This window comes from Typopeltis vanoorti, chromosome 7, assembly GCF_054136105.1.
Source record: "Typopeltis vanoorti isolate ZY-2024b chromosome 7, IOZ_Tvanoo_1.0, whole genome shotgun sequence".
NCBI lineage: Eukaryota > Metazoa > Arthropoda > Arachnida > Uropygi > Thelyphonidae > Typopeltis > Typopeltis vanoorti.
Window position 1 is genome coordinate 6,904,123 of NC_143555.1, and position 16,631 is coordinate 6,920,753.

Below are 16,631 nucleotides of genomic sequence, written 5' to 3' on the forward strand. Positions count from 1 at the left end.
AAGCATAGAAAACACGGAAACTTTGTATATCCTCTTTGAAAGCCAAGTAAAAAGTTCACCATTTTAAGATCCACACAGATGATCCAATTATGGTCTGTATATTTTAATAACTTCAGAACCTTTTTTAATGTCCTCATATGTTTCCTTTAAGTGGACTGAATTAGCCAATACGAATTGAGCCATATACATTCCCATTTTCACTAAATTATTTCAGGAAATTACAACGTACTAGGATATACATTAAAATAAATTTTAATATATTTCGGCAATGTCACGCTGCCATTTTCAAGAACTTAGGTACAAGATGTGCACGCAGGCACAGCACAAACAATAAATGAGTAAGAAGAATGAAGCTAATATTTCTCCTAAAGTCCTGATGGTGCCCTCTAGTGGGCGAGTTGGTATTCTTGGGCGATTGGGCTGAAGGTCTTCTGATGTAGGTTTCCCAAATTTGAGGAAGTCTCATGCAGCCAAATTTGTTGAGGTTAGGCTCGTTTTTTTTAGGGCTGAAGCTGATTCTATGAAACGCCCACTAGAGGACACCATCAGGACTTTAGGAGAAATATTAGCTTCATTCTTCTTACTCATTTATTGTTTGTGCTATGCCTGCGTGCACATATCTTGTACCTAAGTTCTTGAAAATGGCAGCGTGACGTTGCCGAAATATAGAAATATATTAAAATTTATTTTAATGTATATCCTAGTACGTTGTAATTTCCTGAAATAATTTAGTGAAAATGCATAACCAACGTCTAAGCTTTTCCACGAGAAATACATTCCCATTGTGTAGTAAGACACACTTGAGACTAATGCTTGAACTGTCGATAAATAAACGCCACTCATTTGGATGATATTGTACAACACTCATTTCAGTTAGTAAACCTGACACATTGTAACACTAAACAAACCCACACTCGTGTTTAAAATATTGTACAAGATTACTTTCCCTGCTATGATAAAAAGTTATCTTCATATCTTGCTCCAGTACGTTTTTTTCATTTAATCTTGAAGCTAACAATTCCGATGATTCCTTTGATAGGCCCAAATCTCTTACTAAGTCATTCAATTCCGCTTGAGTAAAACGTTGCGGTCCAGAACTATAAATTAAATTTTCATTGTCTAAATCAACATCCGGGTCTTGCTTCTCAAGAACATCTGGTATGTCCCGATCATGCTTGTTCTCAAGTAAAGGAAGTCCTTTATAAATTGGCACAGCTATTTCATTGGAATGAGCAACTGGCCAAATTGCTGAGTCGAGATTTGGATACACAATTTTTTTCTTATTATAACCAAAAGTCTGAACTAAACAAAAATAGCAATCAACTACATGATTTTTCGGTTCATGCCAAATCATTGGAATGTCAAAAGCTAATTTTTGGCGTTTTCCCTTGCTCCACTGTTGTAAATTTTCTACACATGACTTACACACTTTATTTGGAGCCCATGACTTGTCCTGATCTGCATTTTTTACGTCAAAGTATGCAAAGTATACTTTCTTAATGAAATCAGTGATATTTGTCCTTTGACTGGGAACAGTAAAACTGCCACAAATGTAGCAGAAGGAATCTACACTATTGACACAATTTCTAGTAGTAGACATGATGTATTTTCTTCACTGCATCAGCAGTGAAGAAAATACATGCAATTAACAAGACAAAAAAAACCAGAGACTTTAGTGCTCATTATACTTTCACGATTGACTGATTTCGATCGTTCTTTGTCCGCTATGACACATATAGCATTCGTTTGTTTTAGGCAGTTTGTCATCGCCTACTTTTCATCACCTAAATGTATTAGGTCGGTTATCGGCCTCTCGCATTCAAAGTGCCAGTACGTGCTTGCAGGTTCTTACGCATTTTATTCGTTTACTAACAAGCGAGAGCGGTGGGCGTTCCGATTCTGACATGCGCACCGCTTTGAATAATAGGCTATATCTTCGGGAATTTTTCGAATTTCTTGATAAAAAGTTAGGAACAGATTTTTAAAAGTACATACTTTCAGAAAATAATATTAAAAAATCGATTTTTTTGATCCTCTAAATAGTACTGCCTCCTTAAAACTATCAAAAACTTACAAATTAGCAAAAAGAAAATGCCATAGAGGAAAAATCTGATGTGATAGAGAAAAACGGGTTTGATATTTGAAATCAGCGCACCCAAATTAGTAAAAAAACAAGTGTCAGATCATAATCAGCAGAAAAAAAATTTTTTTTGTTGGCCAGTGTAATCCCATATGGAATTTTTTTTTTTTTTTTCTCTCTCTTCAGCATCATTTTCTGGGAGCAAATCTGGATAGATTAAAAAAAAAAAATTCTAATCCATCCAGATTGGAACAATTTATTTCTTCCTCTGAAGTTATATTTCCAGGTTAGAGCAAAAAATTTTGCTCCTAGAAAATGATGCTCCATCTGGAAGAGAAAAAAAAAAGTATGCATGTGTTTCTTATTTTGTCTTAAGTTTACAATGCAGATGAGACTGGCCTGTTCTATCGTGCTGTTCCCAAAATACCCTCGCGAAAACAAACATGGCATTAGCACACTTGGCTGCAAATTAAACAAGGAGTGCATTCCAGCCCTACTTTGTGCTAATGTTGATGGCAGTCAGAAGAGCATGCAAGTCTCGCGGTTTGAAGAATGTTATGAACCAGTTGCCTGTCTTCTATTCCAGCTCAAGGAATCCTAGTTAACAAGTGACATTTTTTCTGACTGGTTTTTCAATCACTTCATACCTGAAGTGATTGATAATGTATCAGCCAATCCTAATGCTGAGAAGTTGATTAGTAAGAATGAAAGAATAAAATGTATCTTCCATCCTCCAAATACCACTTCTAAAATACAGCCTTAGACGAGGGAGTCGTTGCCTGCAAGAGGTTGTATAAGAAGTTTCTTTAAGAGGGTACTGAACAGGAGTGAACCAGAATATGATTTCAGAGGTTTGAAACCTCCAATTTCCGTGAAACTTTGATCCGAGCTGGTGATAATATCAGTGAGAATCACAGTGAACAATGGCTGGACATCGACGAGGGTGACCCAGGTTACCAAATTCTCAACCAGGAAGAGATTGCTGAAGCTGCTCTATGGGCGATCAGGAGGTTGACAACGAAGAAAAAGTGGTTCCAGCTAGTCCAAAACTATCTTAGAAAACACATGGACATCATCATCTCGTTGATAGGCGTATCTTCAGATCCCGAGGTCATTGCTTATTACAAACATTTTTGGCAATTTCGATTGATAATTATTAAGAAACGGCATAAAAGTGGAAAGCAACTGAAACGATGCTTTTTTCAAGTCCAATCTTCAGTAAAATGGTATTTATATAAAAATGCTCTCATTAAAATATTAATACTGTTACCACTGAAAGTGTTTTATTTTTCAATACTATTCCTAAGATTCGCGATTTTAACGGACAACCCTTAGCCACTAATAGTCTGTTAAATCAAGAGTTTACTGTGTGTGTATACTTTTTTTCTTCTCCAAACCAGAATGATTTACTGGAGTGAAAAATTTTCACTCCTCTAGATTAAATCTTCAAAGACAGATATCCTAGAACTTAAATGTAAATTGTTTCAGATGATAAATATATTTACAAAACTGTCCTATACCAGAATAATTTGTCTGAGCATCAAAAAGGATTTGTTCTTCTATTTATTTCAACCCCTGGTTGAGAATTACAGGGAAATTTCCTACTAAGTCTTCCACGTAAGATTTATGCAAGCCCTACTTGAGAAGAGGCTAAGAAAAATTGTCAAAGAGCAAGTTGGGTTCAGTAAAACAAAGAGTAAATAAGATTTTCACTTTATTACAAACAGTTGAGAAATCATAGGAATATAACAAGTAGCTTTATTTTTCTAGATCTGGAAAAAGCACAGGAAAAGGCATCAAGAGACAAGCTGTTTGGAATGCTATAGTCATATGGAGTAAATAGAATGTTATATAGAGCAATACATAGTCCATGTTTAAATTGTAAGTCAGAAGTCAGAATTGAAGCACAAGCAGATTTACACCTGGTTTCATGTTGTTCGATCTTGAATGATGGTTCTATCAAGAATAGAACTGCTCCATTCAAGATTTAACAAGAATAACCACACTTATTCTTGGCAAAAACAGACATAATATGTAAAAATGCAGATGTTAACTTTGCTTAAGAAGGGAATTAAAATATAAAGGAGGAAATTGAATCCTAAATTAAAATGAAATTGAAGAAGGAAATAAGTATTAGATTGGACTATGTTTAAAGTATTGTCTAAAATAGATGGAAATCTTAAATTTTCAAAAGTACCAATATTAAACTATGCCATGTATAAAATCGTGTATTGTCGTGCGAACGAAAGTACAAAGGTTGCTGTGTGACCACCAAAGATGACATAACGAATGATGAGTAGGCATTCGTGGAAGGCGCTCGAATTTCGCATTCCCCGAAGAGAGCGATCCTCGTTCAGCGAGGAGGTGACAGCCAATTGGAAAGCATCATAGACAAGCTTGGAGTACAGAAGAGGGCGCTATAGAAGAGTTTAAAAACGATAATAATAGCCAATTATTATTATTAGTCACCTCCAGGGAGTCCAAAGACTCATCGAGGAGGGCATCTACTCTACAACTCTGCTTCTGCCACTCACAATCCACCAACTGACCGCAACTACACCAACGCCATCTACCGCCAACCACCACCATTAGTATTTCCGCAGACAATCACAAATATCCATGCCCATGGCAGGATTCGAACCCCGCAGCCTCTTGAATGGAGAGTGGATATGCTAACCACTCGGCCAGCCAGGCTGGCAAATGAAAAAAAAAATTTATAAGAAATTATTAATTAGCCAAAACACTAAATTAGAAATATATAAGACAGTATTCAAGCCAGTTTTAACTTGTGGATCTGAGAATGAGCCAGCTAAGGTGGCTAATTCTTGAGATATAGTCAATTAACTGAAGGGGAGAGGAAAGGTTGGCAAAACAGATATTTAATGGTAGGCATTTGATGGCAAGTGGGTAAGAAAAAGAGTGAGACAAAATGATGCAGTTAGACAGACCTTATAAGACAGAAATACAAGATGTAACAATTGACTAATCCAGAGAAAATTTTTTGATAGATTAGTAATGTTAACTTAATCATATATAGCACTGTCAGTATCCTGCACACATCAGGAAATTGAAGTTTTAAAAAAAGAATCAGAGATGAACTAGCTTCAACTATACAGCTTATTCAAGAAAACAGTGAATGATTTGAAAACAAGAGCCAATATTTGGAGATTCAGTAGCAGACTCTAAAGAAAAGACTCGTTCAACCAGAGAGAGGTAAGTGGTGAATTAGTTTGCAAGGACAGAAAAATCAGAATTCGATAACACTCAGGATGTTATAGATCCAGTCCTATAAAATAAGAAAGTCAGTGTATCAAAAGTTACAGAAATATGTCGGCATGCATTCTAGAGAAAAATGTAAGAAAACTAAGTGTGTAAATATCAACGAAAAAGTTATGGTATTTTTGTTTAGCAAAAATGTTTTGGAGGCTATTTAAAAATCTTGCAGAATTATCAGATGATGAATATGACAAAGGTTTGGTCGATTGGTAGAGCCTCTGCTACTAATGGCTCGCAAAAAGTTAAGCTAGTTTGAGCGCAGTTAGTAGTTGGAAGGAACCAATCGTTCAATGCTGTTCGCACACTCTCCCTGGAGGTGTCACATAATAATAAAAACTGAAGATATGATTAGGCATGTGGAATAATTACTTTGAAAAGTTGCTAAATGTAAAAAATCAGTAACAGGAGGGTGGTAGAAAATATTCAAGTGGCATGTCATGTATATATATATCAGTACTTGAGGCAGAGGGTCAAAAACTTGAAATGTGAAAGATATTTGGAAAAGATGTTCAACTGATATGACCAGAAATGCTCAAACATGGCAGATAAAAGTTTTATGGTAAGCTACACTGCATAATACATAAGGCCTGGTCAAATTCTGGATGGTTGGAGTAGAATAGTATCCATCTATAAAAAAAAAACTGAATATGTTAATTATGAAGGAATTTCCCTACTGAGTGTTCCAAGAAAGATTTATATATATACTTCAGAAGAGGCTAAAAAAACTGTGAAAGAGAAACCTTAGAGCATGTTGGGTTCAGGCCTCCACTGTTAGACAGGAGACAAATAATTGCAAAATCTGTAGATAACAAGAATTTGTATATAAGTTTTGTAGATCTGTAAAAGGTATTTGCTAAGAAAATGCTTCAAAATGCTACAATTACATGGTATAATTGTAGTAAACATTTAAAATTTACGTCAGTATGTAAAACTGATACAGGAAGATGGTTTAAGGTAAAATCAGGTATGACAACACTGAACACTATTCTATTTACTGTTATCTTCTATATAAATCACATTGTTGAAAGAAAGTGGCACTAAAATTGGTTATCTCAGCTTTTTATTTTATGCAGAAGATGCTATTCTTAAATCAGTTCAGACTACAACTCCAGACAAGCAAGCAGGTTGGCCTATAATTCGAATCATTAGTCTTATTACCTCCTTTATGAAGTGGAACACTTTCATCCTCTTTCCACTCCTTTGAAACATAGGCAAATCTAAGACTTGTGTTAAAGAATTAAGTTAAAGCTGTCATTAATTTCCTGGAACATTTTCTCAAGATCGGTAGTGATATCCCATGAAGTCCGCTCAATTTTTCACATATTTCTGCTTGCTCGCAAGTGATTCTTTCCCTCAAGTTTTGCATTATGTCATTTGGTTTCAGACTGTCTCTCCATTTCAGTCTATATTACCATAATTGAAATTGTCCATAACAATCACCCTTTTCTTATTAGCCATAACAATTTGCTGATACATTTCTTTCTCTCTAAATTGCAAGGTTATATAGCAACACCCTACTAAACATTCCATTCTGTTCAACTCCACTTCACACATACTACTTCAAAACTACTGTTACTATTTGCTCCTTGTATCTTTATCCTAGATGGGCACAGTGCCTCTGCCATCATCAACAGTACTCCTCCATGTCTTCACGAAAGCCTACATATCCCTCCATCTCCATTCCCATGTCAGAATGTCATCCTCATCCCAATAATTTTTGGGCAAATCAACACCACTTCATTTCTCTTACTTTGAATACTTCTAGCATTTATAAACATACACATCAGCTCATTTCGCTTTCTATAACAAGTCCCACTGATCCCATTTCTTGGATATGACTTATCCATACTTTTCCCTACAGCCATTCCACTGATATTATACCTCTCACCAGACCTGTATGTTACCCTCCCATCTTTGACTATCTTATTCCTTTCTTGCACACTCACACATCCACTCCTGAAACCTACACTTTTCACTGTCTTTCCTGACCCCCTTCCCATTTTCCCTGTATCTTGTGTTCCTTCTCTTATTCTCTTGACTAATGTCAGTCACCTCTCCATTCACAAACTCTTCTACTCTTCCACAACACCTTTTACTTCCTCAGCTCTTCCATTCACTTCAGTCATTACTTTTCTTGTAGCAAGAGTTTCTCTAGCTAATTTACATCGAATCCGTATAAATGCAGCACATCTTATAGCTCCATCCATCCTGTATGTTCACTAAATGAACTTCTTTCTCACACAAGTCTGCTAACATACTATTTGTAATCTTTACTTGTATTCTTTAATTACAAATCTTTACTTTACTTCTCAACTCATTATCCTTGGGCAACATGATAACTACCTTATCTACCATGCAGTTATCTTTCACTCTCCTTAACAGCCTCCTTGTTACCAACCAAATCATTTGTGCAAATTACAATTACCAACTCTTTTACTCCTTTTTTTTTATCCACTGCTTCAATCACCCTACTCATTTTGAAAAACACTCTGCATGCATGTTTGTCCTTAAGTAGGAGATAAATTTCATTGCCCAGTGGAAGACTAGGCCTGAAGTTGATTTGAAATAGTTCCACATTTGGTCTCTGGAATATGTTTAAAAAAAAAATGAAAATAATTATACTAATGTACTATAAGTTTACAATTTAATGAGTGGGAGTGATGAGTTCTGGGAAAAATTAGGGGAGCGGCAGAATCATATTAAACATGAGGAAGGAACTTGATGCTGTGAGCAGACCCAATTTAAGGTATATGGGTGCTTACAGCAAATGGGAGAGGAAGGGTTCATAAAACAGGTATTTGATGCCACAATTGCAAGACAGAGACTAGGAACTAGGTTGATTGATGCAGTAACTAGTGCCTTAGACTGAAATAAGATCTGACAACATTGGAGTCCTGACAGATAAGACTTGATGTGGAGGAAGTTAGTAAGAATGCAAACTTTTATAATACTATCATAGTATTTTGAACCGCCGAACCTGGAGAGACTAAATGATGCCTTCCTTAATGATATGGAGCATGTAATTATAAATAACAGTGATGATGTTCAATCATCCTTATTTAACACAACCCACCCAGGTTTCTGAATATCCAGAAATTTTGATTTTTTTTTTTATCATTTTCAGTTCTCTGAATAGTCCCTCCCCCTTCCACTATGTAATTATACCTGTTCAGGACATCAAGAAAATGAAAACAAAGAATGTTGCTATATTGCCATGATTTTTTAAAGATCCAATTGAGGGAATAAATACAGCTGGTTCTTCTATGATTATTTTTAGTCTCTACTTAAGTATACCCACATAATTTTTATATTGTCTTATTAATTTTTTACATATATATATTAGTATGTAATGATAGCTTAGTCATTTGCAATTCATTTTCTGAATTAGGTGGTATAGTGAAACTGTTATAACACCATATTTAAGCATTTCAGCTTAAATATCAATTATTCCAGCTTCCTAATGGATTTTTTATACTTCCACTGTTGAAATATACTCAAGATTGCATTTCTCCTGGCTATTTGCTGTCATCTTTCTATTACTAGTTACCGTGTGTTAAAAGAAATTGTAATAAATATCTATTGTTAAATAGGCAAACATTGTTTATCCTTGAAACTAAGTTTTAAATTTTGCACTTATATCATAAATGAAATCATTATGTAAATCTTGAAAAATAACTGTAGCACAATATCAAGGCAAGTTATGCTTAAGGTTTGTATTTCATTAGTTTTAACCACCTTTTAAAACTAGTTTCAAAGGCAAAATTGTTTTACCTTTTCTTGTTTCTTCAATGTTTAATACATAGGCATGAGAGTTCATGTATGAAAATCAACAGTTTGAAAAAACTGTTGGGCAGAGTGATGGCTTAAATCATGCAAGATCAAGGTAGCTGTTTAGAATTATGGACAAAATAATTGACTTAATAGCTGTATTCTTCTGGACAATTTGACTGTTTTTGGTGGAGGAAAACCCTGCCACCTCTGTATCAGAATTCACTTTCACATGAAAGGGTGTTGCATGTCTAGGTTCAAAAGAGCTATTGTCGAAGCCTTTCAAGCTCAACATTTCCTCAGCATTTTAGCACATCAAACTACTTATATTTTCAACAGTTTTGATTTATTTCAAAATTCAAATTATGTCTGTGATTACACATTTTATTTGACAATGTGAAATTAACTGAACCACAACATTAATTATACCTTATATTTAATAACTGCAACTACCATGAAGAACAATAAAATATATTATTTCCAACCATGAAGAGATCAGGATCAGCCCACATTGCATAGTTAACATAAGTTTGTCAAGGATATAGAGATTGTTTTCATCACATATTAATTTACAATTTATGATCAATTATCTGTTACAAAAATATTTGGGTCTAAAAGATTTTTACTTCTATTTATATAGGCTACATGGCAAAGACACAGTATCCAGTGGAAGAAAGAGAGCAAAATAACCATCACTGGCATTTAAATTTATGGGGGAAAAAAAAAGAAAGAAAAACTCTGTGGCTCTTCTAGCAGTGAATTCTGGCATATCTAAAGAAGAAAAAAGCATAATAAAAAAAAATCTTTAAGTGATAATCAATTATTCAAATAAAATATATCAAACTATACTGTTAATTACGTTTCTTTATAACAAAAATAATAAGTTTCACACAAGGTAGAAATAGTAAACAGTTTACCCAGATTTTTCTGTGGGTGTTGGTTTGTTGCTGCTTGAAGAAACAAAGGCAGCCCCTTCAGCATAACATTCTTCATGAAAATAGAGGAAGACAAAAGGCACATCATCTATGAGAGTGTGAGAGAGAAAGGATCCATTAATTGGACTATTCACTGTCTTCTTGATACCATTAAGCACTGGTTGGCGGGTGGTACATCACCCTCTGCAAGAAATCTGAATGTGTAAGCAGGAAAGCATACCTGCCTTCCTGGAGACTGAAAAAAAAGCTATAGCCAAGGATGATTATATATGTAAGTCAAAGAAGAAAAATCTGATGCTGGTTGGAGAGATATGCAAAAGGTAAGGGAAGAAGACAAGATTGTTTTGTAGCACTGAAATTCACAAGGATAACAAAGGAAATCAGCAATTAAGGAAGATCTTGAAGATTCTATAATGATTATGCACTATCATCATCATCATCATCATCAAATTCCTGCCATGTACCCTCAAGGGGTGTACAGGATATGACAGTACTACATGAAAAAATTACATCATTACTAACTTCCTATCTACAATTTTCCTCCAAATCAGTCTGTTACTTGTCAAGACTCCAACATTATCAGATCTTATATTTCTATCGTCTAAGGCACTTTGTACCGTATCAATCCACCTATATCTTGGTCTTCCTCTGGGTCGTTTTCCTGCCAACCTGGCAGAGAACACTTGTTTTGCTAATCTTTCCTCTCCCATTCTATTTAAGTGACCATACCATCTGAGATTAGCTCTGCTAACGCATTCCTGGATGCTGACAATGTCAAGTTCTTTCCTAATATCCTCATTTTTAATATGATATTGCCATTGATGCCATCTGTTCACGCCTCTAATCTTTCTCAGGACTCTCATATCTGCGGTCTCTAGTCTTTGGTCAAGTGTTTTACTTCTGACCCAGCTCTCAGATCCATAAGTTAAAATTGGTTTGAACACAGTCTTGTATACAGCTAATTTAGTGTTCCGACTAATTTCTTTCTTATTCCATATGAATTTATTCAATTGACTTCCCACGATACCAGCTTTGCTGATTCTGTTGTCTATTTCTATATTTAGTTTACCATCTTCAGTAAAAATTGTGCCTAAGTAGCTGAAATGTTTTACTTGTTCCACAGGCTCTCCATTCACAACACAGTTGACATTTTCAATGATTCTGCCTATTTTCATTGTCTTTGTCTTTTTATTGCTGACCTTCATACCATATCTATTACAACAGCTATTCAATTTAGTCAGAGAATCTTGCAGACTTGTAGCGGATTTATTTAGAAGTATAACATCATCCGCATAAAGCAAAGAGCTGACATTAACATCTCCAATTTTGATATCAGGTTTAATACCACATTCCTTCATAATGTGATCCATATAGATAATGAATAACAGAGGGGATAATGTACATCCTTGTCTCACACCAGATTTAACATTAAACCATCTTCCTGTACTTCCTTCAATTCTAACTGCTGACTCACAACTCAAATAAAGACTAAGTATTGCTTGATATAATGCCCCATTGACACCATATAACTGCAGCGTATTGAATAGCTTCTCTCTTGGCACCTTGTCATATGCCTTTTCCAAATCGACAAAACTTAAATACAGATCTTTGTTATATTCCCATGCTTTCTCGACTATTTGTCGTAAAGTGAAGATCTGATCCTGACAGCCTCTATTTGGCCTGAATCCAGCTTGTTCTTCACCAAGCTTTTCTTCCACAATTCTTCTCAACCGTTTCTCAAGTATACTTGCATAGATCTTGCCAGGAACACTCAGTAGGGAAATACCTCTGTAATTCTCACATTCAGTTTTATTTCCCTTTTTATATATGGGTACTATGAGAGCTCTACTCCAATCATCAGGAATTCGTCCCTCTGTCCAGGCTTTCTGAACTATGCAGTGCAGCCACTGTAAGACTCTTATACCACCATACTTCAGCATTTCTGGTCGAATATCATCTACTCCTGCTGCCTTTCCACATTTCAAGCCTTTGATGGCTTTTTCTACTTCAAGTATGGATATGTATTCCTGACTGCATGCCTGGTCAGTGTTTTTTATCACCGTGCTGTCATCACTGCTTGTTTCATTTAGCAGTTTTTCAAAGTAATTACTCCATACTTCAAGGATATCTTTTTCTCCTGTTTTCATTTCACCTTTATCATCTCTAATTCCTTTTACAGCACTCTTTCCTCCATTCCTAAGCTTCTTCAACAACCTCCAGAATATTTTGCCACCTTCTTGATATTTATTTTCTATATTCTTGCCAAAGTCCTCCCATGACTTTTGTTTAGCTAGTTTTACACACTGTTTAGCTTTCTTACATTTGTCTCTGTATTCTGTAAGAGTAAAAGCTGACTTATTTGCCAGGAACTTTTGATATGCTTTCTTCTTTTCCTTCACTGCCTCTTTAACTTCCTGTGTCCACCAGGGAGTTCTGATTTTTTTATCTTTGCACACAACCTCACCACATGCCTCTCTGGCAGAATCAATCAATGTTTCCTTCAGAGTTTGCCACTGAATCTCCAAAGTTTGATTCCTGTTCTCAAACTCTTTCATTTTCTTTTCAATAATATTTCTGTATTTTAGTCTACAGTTTACATCTGAGAGCTGCTCAACTTTTATTCGCTTTAAAACTTTCTTACATGTTATTCTTTTCAATATGAAATTCAATTTTATCCTGCTCAAGACTAAATAGTGATCACTTCCAATTTCAAATCCTCTGTACACTCTGGTGTCCTGCACCAGGGAGAAAACATCACTATCAACAATAACATAGTCAATGAGACTTTTCTTATTTCTAGCCTCTTCTCTCCATGTGAATTTGTGCACATTTTTATGTTGGAACATGGTGTTAGTAATAACCAGTCCATGTCCTGAGCAGAAATCCAACAGATATTTGCCATTATTATTAGCTTTGCTCTTTTCTCCAAATTTTCCCAAAATATTTTTGTATGTCTCACAATCATTTCCTACTCTACTATTTAGTCACAATCATTTCCTACTCTACTATTTAGCACTATAGATTATGCACTATAGAGTGTCAAATAATAAAGAGAAATGCACTGTACCATCAGCATAGCTATGGATAGGATTTGAGTCTGAAAGAGATCACTTATGGACATGAAGAGAGTGGATGAAAGTTCAGGGATACATTTTAGCACTGGTGGAAAAATATTATTACGTGACACCTCCAGGGAGGAAGGTACCTACATGGTACTTTGCTCATCAAATACCCTAGAAATGCCAAGCAACCACTAGTTTTTCCAAACCTTTCCAGTGTTTTAATCTAAAGGTGGATGGTGAGTGAGAATGGCAAAATCCATATTGCTGATGAGCCTCTAGGTGGTAAAGAAGATGATGACTTTTCCATGATTTCTAAGAGATATGAAGTAGTAGTGAACATTAATCATTACTTTTTTTTTTTGGAGTGGGTTGTGTATAGGCTTGTTTCTATGCCAATCGAATAGGAAAGATCGAAAAGGTGGTAGAGGATAAGTGTTAATTCTGGAGTACAAGTGTTTAGCATTAATAGCAGGGATATCAAAGACCAGGTGACTTGTTAGAGAAGAATGCCAGTAAGCCAGTCTTGTCTTTTTATGTTCACTTTTAAGTTATAACACACAAGTATATAATAAATTTGTAGGAGACCTTCGCAGCATACAAGAAATGAAAAGTACTAACTAGATTTCTGACCCAGTGTTTGCTATCCTCACCTTCCCATGGACACTACAGATATCTATTTAGGCACTGAATGGATCTTGCAAATTTAGGACTTACAACAAATTGTATTCTATATTGGCTGAATCTTCACACATAAATTATGATTGTATAACAATCTCATATCATTCCAACAAAGGTACTGCCTGGTTCCAAGGCAGTAGCTATAACCGTGAAGTTTTGAGGTTGATCCAGCAACTGACTTTACACCAAAAATCTTGCCTCAGCTACTGGATCAACCTGAGATACTTTATAGTATTTATTCAGTACTATAAAGCACCAATGAAATATCATGCTGATATATAATGAAGAAAGTAACAAGTTTCTCCCAAATCAGAAGGTCTAATTTTCACAACCTTCCAAACACAAATAACTTATTGAATGGAAGCAAGATGCAAGTAGAGTGATGAACAAATTTCAAAATGGAGAAATTGAACAACAACATTTATTTTGTGCCTATGGTATGAATCTAGTAAGAAGCAAAGGAATGAGCCAATAGAAAGAGCAACTAACATACAGAAAAACAAAAGATGTTTCTTGTTAGAGAACCTATCAGAATTGGAAATGAATACAAGACTGATAGCTACCTGACAAATTTTTGCTCAGGATACTGACTAGTCATTACTAACACCCTTCAGGCATAAACCTGTGTATCAGTTCACATGGAGAGAACAAACTCACAACAAGAAGTCTTACTGATGGCAATATCTTAAATTAGTCTAGGATACAAAAGCATTTCATCTTTGAAATAAGAGATAACTAATCTAGTGTTGAGGCAGATAAAACTGAATATTACACTGAAATGTAAAAACAGAGGCTTCAGAATGGTTTTGAATTATGGCCATGGTTAATTTTGTTAACTGCATATGTTCTTCAGGCTGTCTTGTGGGATGAAATATCTAAATTTCCAGCAGGGAAAAATCATATGAGGCCAACTAATCGCCTTCATTTGAAAAGTCACTTAAGAACCAAAACAATATAGTTGAATTACTGAGTGAGCACCTTGCAAGAATATATCATCCAGGTGGTGACATTGCAGAAACGAATGTACCAGTAGATTATACAGGAATTGTGGTGAATGAAGTGGAGGTGAGTAGTCTATTGCATAACCTCAATGTCAATACATCTGTGCGATTGGATGGTATACCAGCTCGTGTTGTACGAGAAGCAGCTAAAGAATTGTCAGTACCCTTGACCATTTTGTTTATTTTGAGTCTCGGGTCAGGGTTAGTCCTGAGGGGTGGAAAGAGGGGAAAATAGTTCCACTGCATAAAGGTGGTTCCAAGACTGCTGTTGTAAATTTCCGACCGATTAGCATATCAGGAATCATTGTCAAGGTCTTAGAGAAATTAGTCAAGAAAACAATACAGGATTGGATAGATGAAAATGGGATATTATATGGGGGACAACATTTTTGTGAAGAGTAGATCATGCCTCAGTAACTTGCTCACGTTTTATAACACAGTGACCCCTGAACCGAATAGGGGTAATGGGTTTACAGTAATACTACTGGACCTTGCCAAGGCTTTTGATAGGATACGACATAGAACCCTAATCAGTAAACTGGAGCAGATGGGGATAGATATAGGGTTGGTGAGATGGATAGGAGGGTGGTTGAAGGAGAGATACCAGAGAGTGGTTTATTCAGGAGTGGAGTCTAAAAGACGGCTTGTGACTAGTGCAGTGCCACAGGGCTCTGTTCTTGGACCACTGCTTTTCAATTTGTTCATCAATGATATAGGAAAGGATTTGAGAGGAAGTATTCACTTGTTTGCTGATGATGCAAAGTTGGGTAGAGCAATTATGAGTGCACAGGATGTCAAAATTTTACAGGATGATTTGGATAGTTGGAGGACTGGGCAGGAAAAATGGATGTCAATTTAATGTGGCAAAGTGTAAGGTTATGCACTTTGGGGTGAAAAGAATAGCAGCAGTATATCGCATTGGTGGAACCGTACTCTAGGAAATTGATGAGGCCAGGGATTTGGGAGTGTTGGTGGATAGGGAATTGAAGTTTAGAGGGCACATTGCAAAAGTGACTAAAACAGCTACCAAATCACTTGGCTTCTGAAAAATACTTTAACATGCAGAGACAAACAAGTTGTTGTTCCTCTGTATTGAGCCTTGATAAGACCCCCATCTGGACTACTGTGCCCAGTTATGGGCACCAGGGTTTCTTTGTGATGGGGAGAAAGTGGAGAGGATCCAGAGACGAGTGACCAAGATGACAGCAGGTCTGTGGAATGAACCTTATGAGAATAGGTTGAAGATTTGTGGGTTGCAGAAATTGGTCGATAGGCGAAGGAGGGGTGATATGATTGAGACATTCAAATTGCTGAAGGGTTTCTATAAGATTGATCCAGAAGATATTTTTGAAAATATGACTGGTGGTGGGAGGACTAGGGGTCATGAATGGAAGCTGGGCAAGAGCGTGGTTGACAAGGGTGTTAGAGCTAGGTTTTTTACTTGGAGAGTAGTGAATGAGTGGAATAAGCTTCCAGAGTCTGTTGTGGGTGCTACGACTGTGAATGAGTTCAAGGCAAGGTATGATAGATACTGTGTGAATGTCGAATAGTTGTTCTTCACATGATGTTAGGGCCTCCCTCGATGAGTCTGTCGACTCCTTGGAGTTGCCCGGAACAATAATAATATAACTAAGCCTCTGCATAGACTGTAAGGCATGTGGCGAAACAACTAATTCTGATCTAATGTCCAATATGAACAAATGATAATGGGTTGACAGTTTGGAACTTTTCCAATCAAAGTGCTGTATTGGCTTAAACCACATGTAATAATGTATGGTACATCTTTATCAAATGCAATGCTGGCTGGAACATCACTTGGTTAAACAAGACT

The 16,631-nt window shown here is 36.0% G+C and overlaps 2 protein-coding genes across 4 annotated transcripts in view; one reads left to right on the forward strand and one right to left on the reverse strand.

Annotated features, from left to right (window-relative positions):
- The window catches only part of LOC150104470 (uncharacterized), a 53,375-nt gene extending 43,403 nt beyond the window's left edge, over positions 1-9,972 (forward strand). Inside the window, exon 5 of the mRNA XM_090395652.1 lies at positions 9,765-9,972. Coding sequence (XP_090251778.1) covers positions 9,765-9,813 — 49 coding nt within the window. The 3' untranslated portion in view covers positions 9,814-9,972. The remainder of the gene's footprint in view (positions 1-9,764) is intronic.
- Positions 9,544-16,631, reverse strand: part of LOC150104471 (E3 ubiquitin-protein ligase CHFR-like) — a 232,383-nt gene continuing 225,295 nt past the window's right edge. For all 3 annotated transcript variants that reach the window (XR_016548572.1, XM_090395650.1, XM_090395651.1), the window contains one exon: positions 9,544-9,895. The gene's annotated coding sequence lies outside the window, so the exon portion shown is untranslated. The remainder of the gene's footprint in view (positions 9,896-16,631) is intronic.